This window comes from Mobula birostris, chromosome 1 (assembly GCF_030028105.1).
Source record: "Mobula birostris isolate sMobBir1 chromosome 1, sMobBir1.hap1, whole genome shotgun sequence".
Classification (NCBI taxonomy): domain Eukaryota; kingdom Metazoa; phylum Chordata; class Chondrichthyes; order Myliobatiformes; family Myliobatidae; genus Mobula; species Mobula birostris.
In genome coordinates, this window is record NC_092370.1 from 6,772,804 (window position 1) to 6,786,888 (window position 14,085).

The window sequence follows — 14,085 nt, forward strand, 5'->3', positions numbered from 1 at the left end:
TCCCTCCATAGATGCTGCTTGAGTTCCTCTGGGATTTTGTGTGTCTAGTTGCAGCTTTCTAGCATCTGCAGTGGCAGTCTCTTTTGTATCTATATTCAAGGTTTTGGATGTGTTCGAAAAGAAGTGGAGTTTTTCTTCATCGTAGAAACACAATTGATCCAGTGGCTTCCTAATTACATAATGAGTTCTGATTGCGACAGGGCTACTGCACGGGATCGAAGTAAGTTGCAGAAATTTGAAAAATTTGTTAGCTCGATCATGAGTACTAGCCTCCATAGTATCCAAGACATCTTCAAGTAGTGGAACTTCAGGGGGGTGGTGAACATCATTAAGGACCCGTCACCCAGGACATGCCCTCTTCTCATTGTTACCATCAGAAAAGAGGTACAGAAGCCTTAAGGCACACACTCAGCAATTCAAGAACAGCTTCTTCCCCTCTGCCATCCGATTCCTAAATGAACATTGAACCCATGAGCACTATCTCATTAGTTTTTAAAATTTATTTCTGTTTTTGCACTACTTCATTTCAATTTAACTATTTAATATACACGTACTTACTGTATGTACTGCTCATCTAGGAGAAGGAAAACTCTGATCTCAAACCTCAGTTGCCTTGCGGCTATGCCCAGTCATGGGGAAGGCTTCAGGAGTAAACCCCGAGGGGAAGAATCCAGAGTTGCAGTCCCTAAGGCAGTTCTGCGTTGAGTTCAACGCTGACTGGCAACTCCTGCGACGCTGCTGGTACCAAACTGTATCGGTTTCCCCTGTGGGTTCATCAGACGCATGGAGAGGGGGAGCCTGATGCAAGGGCAACAGCTTCCCTCTCCATATCGTACTGCCCAAGGTTGTATATCTCGACAGCTAGGACACCTTATCTTTGGTCAACTCTGACCGACAGAGACCCTCAATATACTTACTGTAATTCAGTTTTTTCCTATATTTATCATGAGCTGCTTTGTACTGCCTCCACAAAGTTAACAAGTTTCACAACAAATGCTGGTGATATTAAACCAGATTTTGATTCAGTGAACTGTGCATGTCACACATACATTTATTCATCATGTGTACGTCAAAACATACAGTGGAATTCATCATTTGAGTTAACAATACAACCAAAGATGTGCTGGGGGCAGCTGCAAGAGTTGCCACATATTCCAGCGTCAACATAGCATGTCCACAATGTTCATCAGAGCACAACAAGTAACAAAACAACAAAACTAGATGCTTTCCTCCATACACACGGTATTCAACCAATATGTGTTTATTGATTAACTTGGGCAATGGAGACTCTTGAATAAAAGGATTAACTTATAAAGAGCATTTAATGGCTGTGTGATGTTTTTCTGTAGTGGGGGAGTCTTGGAGCCGAGGGCACTGTGTCAGAATAGAGGCATGTCCATTGGGAACAGGAATGAGGAAGAATTTCTTCAGCCAGAGGGTAGTGACAATGAATCTGTGGGTACACAGTGGCATACAGTTGCAAGAAAATGTTTATGAACCGTTTGCAATTACCCATTTTTCTGCATTAATTACTCAAAAAATCAGGTCTGTTCTTCATCTAAGTCACAATAATAGGCGTAAAAAATAACACACAAACAATTGTACTTTTCATGTCTTTATTGAACACATTGTTTCATTATTCACAGTCCAGGCTGGAAGAAGTATGTGAACCCTTGCACTTAATAACTGGTAGAAACTTCTTTAGCAGAAATAACCTCTGCCGAGTGTTTCCTGTAGTTGCTGATCAGACTTGCACAACACCATTCCTCCGTACAAAACTCTTTCAGTTCATCAATATTTCTGGGATACCTTGCATGAACAGCTCTCTTCAGGTCATGCTACAGCATCTCAATTGCGTTAAGGTCTGGACTCTGACTTGGCCATTCCAAAACACATCTGTTTTTTTCTTTTTAAACCATTCTGTTGTTGATGTACTCTTGTATTTTGGATCATTGTCTTGTTGCATCATCCAACTTCTATTGAACTTCAGGTGACGAACCGCTACTCTGACGTTCTCCTGTAAAATGTCTTGATTCAATTTTGAATCTGTGGCTCCCTCAAGCTGCCGTGAGGCAGCATGTACCCCCAAATCATGATGCTTTTTCCACCACGCTTCACAGTTGGGATGAGGTTTTGGTGTAGGTGTGCAGTGCCCTTTTTCCTCCAAAAATGGCACTGTGCATTTCTGCCAAAAAGTTCAACTTTTGTCTCATCTGTCCACAGAACATTGTCCCTGGAGCATTGTGGAACATCCAGGTGGTCATTTGCAAACTTGAGATGTGCAGCAATTTTTTTTGGAGAGCAGTGGTTTTCTCTGTGGTGTCCTTCCATGAACACCATTCTTGCTCAGTGTTTTTCTTATAGTGGACACATGAAAAGAGACTTCTGCAAGTTCTGGAGATTTCTGCAGGCCTTTTGCTGTTACCCTTGGGTTCTTTTCACCTCCTTCAGTATTGTACATTGTGCTCTTGGTGTGATCTTTGCAGGATGCCCACTCCCCGAGGAAGAGCAGCAACCATATTGAATTTCCTCCATTTGTAGACATTTTCTCATACTGCGGACTGATGAATATTCAGGTCTTCAGGAATGGTTTTGTAGCCTTTTCCAGCTTCATGCATCTCTACAATTCTTCATCGAAGGTCCTCTGAAAGTTGTCTTGATCGAGGCATGGTGCACATAAACTGATCTTTCTTGAGAAGAGCAGACTCCATCAGTAACCTGCCCTTGTGTGTCTTTTTTATAGGGCAGGGCACTTCTACAACCCACACCTCCAATCTCATCTCATTGATTGGAACACCTGATTCCAAATAGCTTTTGTAGAAGGCATTACCCCAGAGGTTCACATACTTTTTTGAACCTAGACTGTGATTGCTAAATGGTGTACTCAGTATTAACGAGATGATGTACAATTGTTTGTGTGTTATTAGTTTAGGCAGATTTTGTTTATCTATTATGGTGACTTAGATGAAGATCAGACCATATTTTACGATTAATGCAGAAAACCAGGTAATTGCAAAGGGTTTGCAAAATTTTTCTTGCAACTGAATAAGTACTTTGATAATAAAATTAACTTTGAACTTTGAAATTGAGTGAATCTGTGGAATTCATTGCCACAGACAGGCCCCCAACAAGCTTCCAGGCATCCAGTCTCCAGTCAGTATTCTCACAGTTAAGATTACTCAGATGTACTTGTTCCTAAAGTTTTTAAGGTTGGTTTTCGGGTCAGGGAGGAGGGTTAGTGGTCAAGTTAAGGTTTAGGGACAGAACTGTGGGGGATCTAGAGGTCAGCTTAGGGATTAGGGATAGGGAGCAGCCCCTCCTCCTGTCCCATCTGTTCTCAATCACACAGGCCAACGAGTTAAGGCTGATTTATACTTCTGCGTCAAATGGACGCCGTAACCTACACAAGTTACCTACGCGCGTTGTGAGCATTTATTCTTGTGCGTTGGTGTGTCTGTGTCGCTCTGCAATTCAGGCACGTTGCACATGCGCACACACCTGCCCATGCAAGGCTTCATGGTCATGGTAGTCTTTCTTGAGGTAAACAAGTTTAAAGCAAGCATCTTTTTTCGTAAAAGCGAAATGAGTCCTCCATAATTTCGGAGGTATGGAAAGCATTGCAGCCAGAGTTCCTTCCCTGCCCTTCAGTCGCCCAATGGGAAGCTATTGCAGCGTAGGAGGAAATGCAATGCTACCAAGCAGACCAATCACAGTTGTTGCGGTCTGCATTGCCGCGATGCGTACATTTTGGGAGAGGTGCGCATCAGGCTACGGTGTAGGGATCCGTGTAGGCTCTGTGTAGGGTTTGCGGTGATGCCGTACCTACGGTGTCGATTTGACGCAGAAGTATTAATCAGCCTTTAGATTCATCCCATTTACTGTGGCCAGATCTCTTGCAGAAGTACCTTTATTTGGGTTTCATTCATTGAAGGAAATATCATTTAAAACGTATTTGAAAACTGTCTTCACTTTGGGTCAAGTACCTCATTAATTTAAATGTTACAGTTGGCTGACTTTCAAATTCAGTGACAATAGATTTGTGCAGAGCCTTAACTGGGAATTGAGTTACTTTGGTCTGTTCTTTGGCCAAGTCTTCGCACAGAAATCAAAAGGATTATTGGCAGGGAGGTGAATATGATAGATACGGGGAAAATCCAGCAGGAGCTGCTGATTAAAATAACCTGACCTCACTCAGGTGATAAAACACTCAACATTGTGAAACCCACAACCAAGTTGGAACTCAAGGACTCTGACAGTTTGCTTACTAATTATCTGACAATTATTATGAATACTATGAAATGCTTATCCCATTTAAAAGTTGCTCACTTCCATTTTGTTAGTGATCAAGATAATTGGGATCTGTTTCTAAGTGAATTATGGTGAGGCCTTTAATTTGTTTACTGGTTCTTATTTAGTTCAGGGGTTCCCAACCTGGGGTCCATAGACCCCTCGGTTAATGGTAAGGCTCCACCGCATAAAAATGGTTGGGAACCCCTGGTTTGGCCCTTTAAACCACATCACTCAGCAACCAGCTATTTAACACTAGGCTAATCATGGGGCAATTTACGATGACCAATGATCCTACTAACCGGTACGTCTTTAGATTGTAGGAGGAAACTGGAGTACCCGGAAGAAATCCACACAGAAACAGGAAGAATGTACGAATTTTCTTTCAGAAGACGCTGGAATTGAACTCTGAACTCCAACGCCCTGAGCTGGGGTGGTACTGTAGTGTAGTGGTTTGCAGAGTGCTTTACAGTACCAGCGACCCAGGTTCATTTCCCACCACTGCCCGGAAGGAGTTTGTATATTCTCTATAGACAATAGGTACAGGAGTAGGCCATTCGGCCCTTTGAGCCAGCACCGCCATTCACTGTGATCATGGCTGATCATCCACAGTCAGTACTCTTTTCCTGCCTTCTCCCCATATCCCTTCACTCTGCTATCTTTAAGAGCTCTATCTAACGCTTTTTTGAAAGAATCCAGAGAATTGGCCTCCACTGCCTTCTGAGGCGGAGCATTCCACAGAACCACAACCCTCTGTGTGGAAAAAGTTTTTCCTCAACTCTGTTCTAAATTGTCTACCCCTTATTCTTAAACTGTGGCCTCTGGTTCTGGACTCCCCCAACATCGGGAACACGTTTCCTGCCTCTAGTGTGTCCAACCCCTTAATAATCTTATATGTTTCAATCAGATCCCCTCTATTCCTTCTAAGTTCCAGTGTATACAAGCCCAGTCGCTCCAATCTTTCAACATATGACAGTCCCTCCATCCCAGGAATTAACTTTGTGAACCTACGCTGCACTCCCTCAATACCTAGAATGTCCTTCCTCAAATTTGGAGACCAAAACTGTACACAATACTCCAGGTGTGGTCTCACCAGGGCCCTGTACAACTGCAGAAGGACCTCTTTGCTCCTATACTCAATTCCCCTTGTTATGAAGGCCAGCATGCCATTAGCTTTCTTCATTGCCTACTGTACCTGCATGCTTACTTTCAGTGACTGATGAACAAGGACACCGAGATCTCGTTGTACTTCCCCTTTTCCTAACTTGACACCATTCAGATAGTAATCTGCCTTCCTGTTCTTGCTACCAAAGTGGATAACCTCACATTTATCCACACTAAACTGCATCTGCCCACTCACCCAACCTGTCCAAGTCACCCGCATTCTCATAACATCTTCCTCACATTTCACACTGCCACCCAACTTTGTGTCATCTGCAAATGTGCTAATGTTACTTTTAATCCCTTCATCTAAATCATTAATGTATATTGTAAATGGCTGCGGTCCCAGCACCGAGCCTTGCGGTACCCCACTAGTCACTGCCTGCCATTCTGAAAGGGACCCATTAATCCCTACTCTTTGTCTCCTGTGTGCCAACCAACTTTCTATCCATGTCAGTACCCTACCCCCAATACCATGTGCTCCAATTTTGCCCACTAATCTCCTATGTGGGACCTTATCAAAGGCTTTCTGAAAGTCCAGGTACACTACATCCACTGGCTGTCCCTTGTCCATTTTCATAGTTATATCCTCAAAAAATTCCAGAAGATTAGTCAGGCACGATTTCCCCTTTGTAAATCCATGCTGACTCGGACCGATCCTGTTACTGCTATCCAAATGTGCCGCTATTTCATCTTTTATAATTGACTCCAGCATCTTCCCCACCACTGATGTCAGGCTAACTGGTCTGTTTTCTCTCTCCCTCCTCTCTTAAAAAGTGGGATAACATTAGCTACCCTCCAATCCTCAGGAACTGATCCTGAATCTGTAGAACATTGGAAAATGATTACCAATGTGTCCACGATTTCTAGAGCCACCTCCTTAAGTACCCTGGGATGCAGACCATCAGGCCCTGGGGATTTATCAGCCTTCAGTCCCATCAGTCTATCCAACATCATTTTCTGCCTAATGTGAATCTCCTTCAGTTTCTCCGTTACCCTAGGTCCTCCGGCCACTATTACATCTGGGAGATTGTTTGTGTCTTCCCTGGTGAAGACAGATCCAAAGTACCTGTTCAACTCGTCTGCCATTTCCTTGTTCCCCATAATAAATTCACTCGTTTCTGTCTTCAAGGGCCCAACTTTGGTCTTAATTAACTTTTTCCTCTTCACATACCTAAAGAAGCTTTTACTATCCTCCTTTATATTCTTGGCTAGCTTACCTTCATTTCTCACCTTTTCTCCCTGTATTACCTTTTTAGTTAGCTTCTGTTGCCTTTTAAAAGTTCCCCAATCCTCTGGCTTCCCGCTCATCTTTGCTACGTTATACTTCTTCTCTTTTATTTACAGGAAAGATTCTAGCATGGATAAAGCTGTGGCTTATTGCCAGGAGGCAAAGAGTGGGAATAAAGGGAGCAGGGAGGTACTACTGCAGTTGTACAAGGCCTTGGTGAGACCACATCTGGAGTATTGTGTGCAGTTTTGGTCCCCTAATCTGAGGAAAGACATCCTTGCCATAGAGGGAGTACAAAGAAGGTTCACCAGATTGATTCCTGGGATGGCAGGACCTTCATATGATGAAAGACTGGATGAACTATGCTTATTCTCGTTGGAATTTAGAAGATTGAGGAGGGATCTGATTGAAACGTATAAAATCCTAAAGGGATTGGACAGGTTGGATGCAGGAAGATTGTTCCCGATGTTGGGGAAGTCCAGAACGAGGGGTCACAGTTTGAGGATAAAGGAGAAGCCTTTTAGGACCGAGATTAGGCAAAACTTCTTCACACAGAGAGTGGTGAATCTGTGGAATTCTCTGCCACAGGAAACAGTTGAGGCCAGTTCATTGGCTATATTTAAGAAGGAGTTAGATATGGTCCTTGTGGCTAAAGGGGGTATGGAGGGAAGGCTGGTACAGGGTTCTGAGTTGGATGATCAGCCATGATCATACTGAATGGCGGTGCAGGCTTGAAGGGCCGAATGGCCTACTCCTGCACCTATTTTCTATGTTTCTATGTTTTCTCGTCAGCTGCCAGTGACTAGTGGTGTTCCACAGGAGTCCATTGGGACTGATTTTTTTATATGTTATATGTCAATGATTTGGATGATGGAATTGATGTCTTTGTTGCAAAGTTTGTTGAAGATAGTTGGAGGGAAGGTAGTTTTGAGGAAATAGGGAGGCAAGGGAAAGACTTGTAAAATGGGCAAAGGATTGGCAGATGAAATACAGTGTCAGGGAGTGTATGGTCATGCACTTTAGTAGATGAAGGGGCTGAGTATTTCTAAATGGAGAGAAAATACAATGATTGAAGGTGCAAATGGATTTGGGAGTCCTTGTGCAGGATTCCCTAAAGGCTAATTTGCAGGTTGAGTCTGTAGTGAGGAAGGCAAATGTGATGTTAGCATTCATTTTAAGATGACTAGAATATAAAATCAAGGATGAAATGTTGAGACTTCATAAAGTACTGGTGAGGCCTCATTTGGAGTATTGTGAATAGGTTTGGTCCCCTTATCTTAGAAAGGATGTGCTGAAACTGGAGAGGGTTCAAAGGAGGTTCACAAAAATGATTCCAGAATTGAATGGCTCGTCATATGAAGAGTGTTTGATGGCTCTGGGCCTGTATGCACTGGAATTCAGAAGAATGAGGGGTGACCTCATTGAAACCTATCAAATGGTGAAAGGCCTTGATAGAGTGGATGTGGAGAGGACAATCAGAAAACATAACCTCAAAATAGAGGGATGTCCTTTTAGAACAGAGATGAGGAAGAATTTCTTTAATCAGAGAGTAGTGAGTCTGTGGAATTCTTTGCCACAGGTAGCTGTGGAGGCCAAGTCTTTATGTATGTTTAAGGCAGAGGTTGATAGATTCTTGATTGGTCAGGGCACGGGGGATATGGGGAGAACACAGGAGATTGGGGATGAGAGGGAAAATGAGTCAGCTATGATGAAATGGTGGAGCAGATGTGATGGCCTAATTCTATTCCTATATCTTACAGTCTTATAGTCTTATGTGACAAATAAATCCAATTTTTTATCTTTAAAATCATTTTCTTTTTCTCCATCCCCTTCCCTCAATCTTGGTTACGTCAGTTGCTAAGCTGGCGTGGTGAATAATATGATTCTTGTCTGGATGTTGATAAGTTTGTTTGGAGGAGTCACTGACCTCAACAATGTTGATTATTTCATTGACATTGTCTCCTCATCGGTACCGTTCTTGCAAGAAATAGAAAAAGAAATCTTACTTTTCTACTTCTAGGAATTCCCAAGATTTTATTCCTAAAATTCCATATATTGTTCCTCTTAATGCTGGGCTCCACTGTTGGGAAAATGACTGCTGAGTGCATTTTGAAAACCATTGGCTGTTCTGTGGCAGCTTAGGGGACTGCTTTTGCTGTTAGATGCAGTTATGCGCTATCTCTTGTACACAGTTGATAAAAGTTTACTTTATGATGTACATGCAGGAAGCAAAGTCTGTTGAGAAGTTTCCCGTTTTGAAGATATTGTTTTCACTGATTTTACAGTATTGGTTTTGTTCGTAGTGACGTCTAGAACAATAAATAGAGCACTGAGTCAGCTGACCAAATTATTGACGATCAATAAAATGTTATCAGGTGGCATAAGTCAATATTAGGAGCCTCCTTGGATTCTGTCTTGCTATATGACTACACAATTTAACTGAAAGTTCATTCCTAATGTGGAGTTTATGAAAAAGACATGCAAATTATTCCCTCCAAAACCCAATTTCAAAAAAAAACCCCACACACAATATGTTGGAGGAACCCAGCAGGTCAGGCAGCATCTATAAAGAGGAATAAACAGTCCACCCATCATCAGGGCCAAAATAAATCTGTGCTCAAGTAGTCTATATCTTTATTGCAGAGATAATTTAGTTACATCCACTGAAATGGAGATAATACCAGTAGCCAAGTAACAATGGTATATAAACATACAAATTAGAGCGGGAACAGACAACTCAGTCTCTTGAACCTGTCTGTCATTTATGTGTTCATATATATTTTCACACTGTTAAAATTAAAAGGCTGCTTCCAAAACCCATTGTGTAAGAGTTTCAAAACTGTACCACCCTAAGAGAAAAGATATTACCTTGTCTTAGATGAGTGACTTTTGTTTTAAACAGCAAGCCAGAAGTTCTAGGTTCCCCTACAAGAAGGAAGAACCATCCTCTCCATATCCACCTAGTCAAGATCTTGTATGTTTTCACCAAGTACCCTCCAGCAGATATCGGGTTGGTTTGCTCATGAGACAAGTCACCCATTCCTGATATTACTTCGGTATGGTCAGTCTCTGAACTACTCCCAATGCGTTGACAAGGTTCAGGTACAGATATTACTCCACAACCTTCAAGCTGCTGAATGGGTGTGGATAAATTCACTCACCTCAACACTGAACCGATTCAATGGCCTTTCGGCTCACTTTCAAGAACTCTTTGCAACTCATGTTCTCAGTATTTTATGTGCACAGATTGTCTTCCTTTGCACATTGGGTGTTTGTCAGTCTTTGTTTATGCATAGTTTTTAGTAAATCCTGTTGTATCCAACACACAAAATGCTGGAGGAACTCAGCAGGTCAGGCAGCATCTATGGAGGGGAATAAACAGTCAACGTTCTGGGCTGTTACTAACCTGTCTTTGCAGAGGCATACTTGCCTGTGTTCTTTTTACTTGGGTGTACGTGTATAAAAGTCCACTGGCTGCGCAGAAATGAGTAAATTGAAGCTTTAACTTTTATGCTTTTCTATGTTACTCATTAAGTGGGTATTTTCTGGAATTTGGTCATCACCTTATTGTTCATTTCCTTCCATGTAAAACTTGCATCCCAATTTCAGGTGATGGTTAACACAACAGTTTAGAGTACCAGCGACCTGAGTTCATTTCCCACCCGCTGCCCGTAAAGAGTTTGTATGTTCTCCGTGTGACCGTGTGGGTTTCCTCCAGGTGCTCCAGTTTCCTCCCACAGTCCAAAGGCGTATCTTAGGTAGGTTAATTGGTCATTGTAAATTGTCTTGTGAGCAGGCGAGGGTTAAATCAGGAGGTTGCTGGGTGTTGCGACTCAAAGGGCCATAAGGGCCTGTTCCGTGAACCTGGCTGCCTTTGTAAAAGCTTCTATGCCAGGTTTTCCCAAACTGGGGTGCCATGGACCCCTCGGTTAATGATAAACGCTCGTGGAATGAAAAAGGTTGAAGTGCCCTGTTCTATGCCAACTCGTGTATGGTTAAATTCAAGAATAATTGGCAGAGGAAGCCTGAAAGCTCTCCTGTATTGTGGCTTAGATTTAAGAGTACTGCTGCTACATTCTCTTTTGTGAAGACCCTTTCTTCGTAAGACAGCTGCTGTTTAAACTGTTTGGCTTTCCTCCAGGTGCTCTGGTTCCTCCCACATTCCAAAGGGTTATGGCTTAGAGCTAGTAAATTGCTGCAGGGTGCCCGACCCAATCCTTTGGTTTCATTCAACGCAGACGATGCAGTTGACTGTTCAACGTTTTAAACACAGTCAATGTTTTAGAAACATTTTTTCCCCTGCCATGCCACTGTGACAAAACAACAAATTTCACAACTTATGTCAGTAACCTAATACTGATGTTTCGGGTGTTGGGGTGAGATACGTCTCTACCGAAGGAGGTGTAAGGTGCTCCTCCTCTCCGCTGCCCTGCAGTCACCCTCGGGCCAGGTGTAGCTCCAGCGTTATCCCACCCCCTCCCAATCAGGGTCACGTGAATCCATGGGAGCAGGTGCTGGATGGTTATATGAGCAGCTGGTGTATATCACAAATCCTGGTTATGCGACCACTGACACCAGGCAGACAATCTCTCAAGAGTATTGATAATGGCTGGGATCACCCGTCTTGTAAAGACACCGCCCAGAAGGCAATGACAAACCAATTCTGCAGAAAAATTTGCCAAAGACAATCACGGTCAAAGACCGTGATCACCTCATGTATATGACACGGTGCATGATGATGATGCTTTGAGGTACATGTGCCAAATAAAACTAAACTTTATAAACTGTTTTAAGTTGATTGTTGTATTTTTATCTTTATTGTGATAGGTTGCTGAGTACTGAAAACTCCCTGATGCAGACAAGGGAGGAGGAAGGGGTGAAGTACCAGCGGGCATTCGTGGCACGTGAATTTATTGACTGGCTGGTACAAGAAGGGGAGGTTACCATGAGGAGCGAAGGGGAACAGCTCAGTTGCAGACTGCTTGAGTATGCCATCATTCAACATGGTGAGAGCTTGGTTATGTTTTTACCTTTTGTAGTGCTATGTGCTGTGGTTTTATCTGCTGAAGTTGTAATTAGATTTTCAATACTGAAATGTTAGCTGGCTTTCTGCTCCCTGGTCAGCTGTTGAACTTATGACCTACCTTTGCCTGTGTATTTGTCTATAATAGCTCCTTTGTGCTAGATGTTGATGTCAAAGTAAATTTATTATCAAAGTATCCCTTTAGAACAGTGAGGAGGAGGAATTTCTTCAGCCTGAGGTGGTAAATCTATGTAATTTATTACCACAGATGGCTATGGAGGCCAAGTCATTGGGTATATTTAAAGCAGAGATTTATAGGTTCTTGATTAGTCAGGGTGACAGAGATTACGGGGAGAAGGCAGGAGAATGGGGTTGAGGGGGGCTTATGAATCAGCCATGAAGGAATGATGGGGCAGACCCGATGGGTCGACTGGCCTAATTCCACACCTATGTTTCTTCACCTAGACTTCACAATGCTAACAACACATGTCACCACACACTCCCTTGAAATACATTTTCTTGCAGTCAAGCACAGGGAAGTAATGACACCCTCAAGAATCAAGAGCCTATTGACCTCCACTTTAAATATAGTGAATGACTTGGCCTCCTCAGCCACCTGTGGCAATGAATTCCATAGATTCACCACCCTCTGGCTAAAGAAATTCCTCCACATTTTTGTTCTGAAGGGATATAGAATTTAGAGCAAACTATTCCAAAACAAAGACTGACAAAGTGCAAAACCAGATGAACTGTGCAACTAAAAACTAAATAAATAAAACTGAGAACATGAGTTGTTGGGTCTTTGAAAGTGAGTCTGTAGGTTGTGGAATCAGTTCATAGTCGAGATGAGTGAAGTTATCCATGTTGGTTCAGGAGCCTGATGTTTGTAGGGTCATGACTGTTTCTGAAATTGGTGGTGTGGGACCCAAGTACCTCCTGCTCGATGGTAGTAGTGACAAGAGAGCATGGCCTGGGTGGTGGACATCCTTGATGATGGATGCTGCTTTCTTGTGGTCGTGCTCCATGTAAGTGGGCTCAGAGGTGGCGATTACAAGCAAGCTTTTGGTTTAATCTGGTCAGGAGTACATAGCACACTTCAATTAGAGGAGCTACATTCTGGATTCCTGCCCCTAATTTATGTTCTTTATGGCCCAGATGGGATGACTTGGGATTGATTGAAAGTGGGTTGTTTGCAAATGTGACACCCATTACTCTTTCTGCAGAAAATCCAGAGAACACTTGTGCATGGCTGCTAGCCTGTTAAGAACTTCAGTAACAATTTTAAAGATTCAAAGACTCTTTATCTTTAAACACACAGATGCAGGAGATCCAGAACAACACACACAGAACGTTGGAGGAACTCGGCAGGGCAGGCAGCATTTATGGAAAATGAATAGCAGAAAGGTGGTAGGCAATTTATAGGAATAGTCCAATTTTACCAATTTTCTAGAGCTATGAAGTTCAATCTAGTCAAAATCAAATAACCAGAACAACTTCTATTGAATGGTCTTTCCTGATTGTGCTTCTGTGCCTTTTGCTCTGGATTGGCTGTCCATTCAGTGTTCAGTTTCTGTTGTATTGCTTTGACAAGCAGTTTCTGTAAATAGTTCAAACTGTATCACCAGTCAAATGATCCTCTTCTCGTACTGCACACACAGTGGCCAACAAACATCACTTTGTGGACGGTAACCTCTTGTATCAGTTCCGCATGAACTTCCGCAGAAGGCGACGGCTGGTGGAGCTGCTGAATGAAAACCCACCTTTGGTGCCTGACAGCCATGAGAGCCCATTTTGCTTACGCAAACAGAATCCTGACAACAGCAACTCCAACTTTCTGTCAGGTAAGGATGACTTGCTCTGTCATTTATGGTCTATTTCAATGCTGTTCACTGTCGTTTCTCATCACTATTCCTCTAAGCTGCACGGATGCATGGCCGCGCAGTAACTGAAATGCTCCCGTGCACATAGCCTTTGTTGCTGCATAGCTGGGATTTTATTTTGTATAAATTTAATATAATTTTGAAATCTATGTTAATATAATTGTGTAATACCCTATAATTATGTATTGAATATAATCCATAAGTTTTCTAAATAATAATTGTACCATAACTTTTACTTTGAAACATTTTAGAGCTTCATTTACATTTTCAAGTTACAACACTGTTACAAATTGTAACAATAGACACAGAATGGAAGTCAATATCTGATTAATAAACCGAAGGCTTGCTGAACACTGATGCCATCTAGTCAAAACATTTTACATTTGCCATTGCGCCTGTCAGTTATTTTGGCTGCCTGATGTCGTTTACTTGTGTTGTGAGTTGTGGTTTGTGTTCGTCTTGATACGCATATTACAAAAAAAATGTTTAAAGTGCTGCGCAGC

General features: G+C 42.5%; 1 protein-coding gene across 2 annotated transcripts in view; it reads left to right on the forward strand.

Moving 5' to 3' along the window:
- The window catches only part of deptor (DEP domain containing MTOR-interacting protein), a 122,848-nt gene that overhangs the window by 66,947 nt on the left and 41,816 nt on the right, over positions 1-14,085 (forward strand). For both annotated transcript variants that reach the window (XM_072283583.1, XM_072238481.1), the window contains exons 5-6: positions 11,507-11,685; positions 13,361-13,543. In XM_072283583.1, the coding sequence (XP_072139684.1) occupies positions 11,507-11,685; positions 13,361-13,543 (362 nt within the window). The remainder of the gene's footprint in view (positions 1-11,506; positions 11,686-13,360; positions 13,544-14,085) is intronic.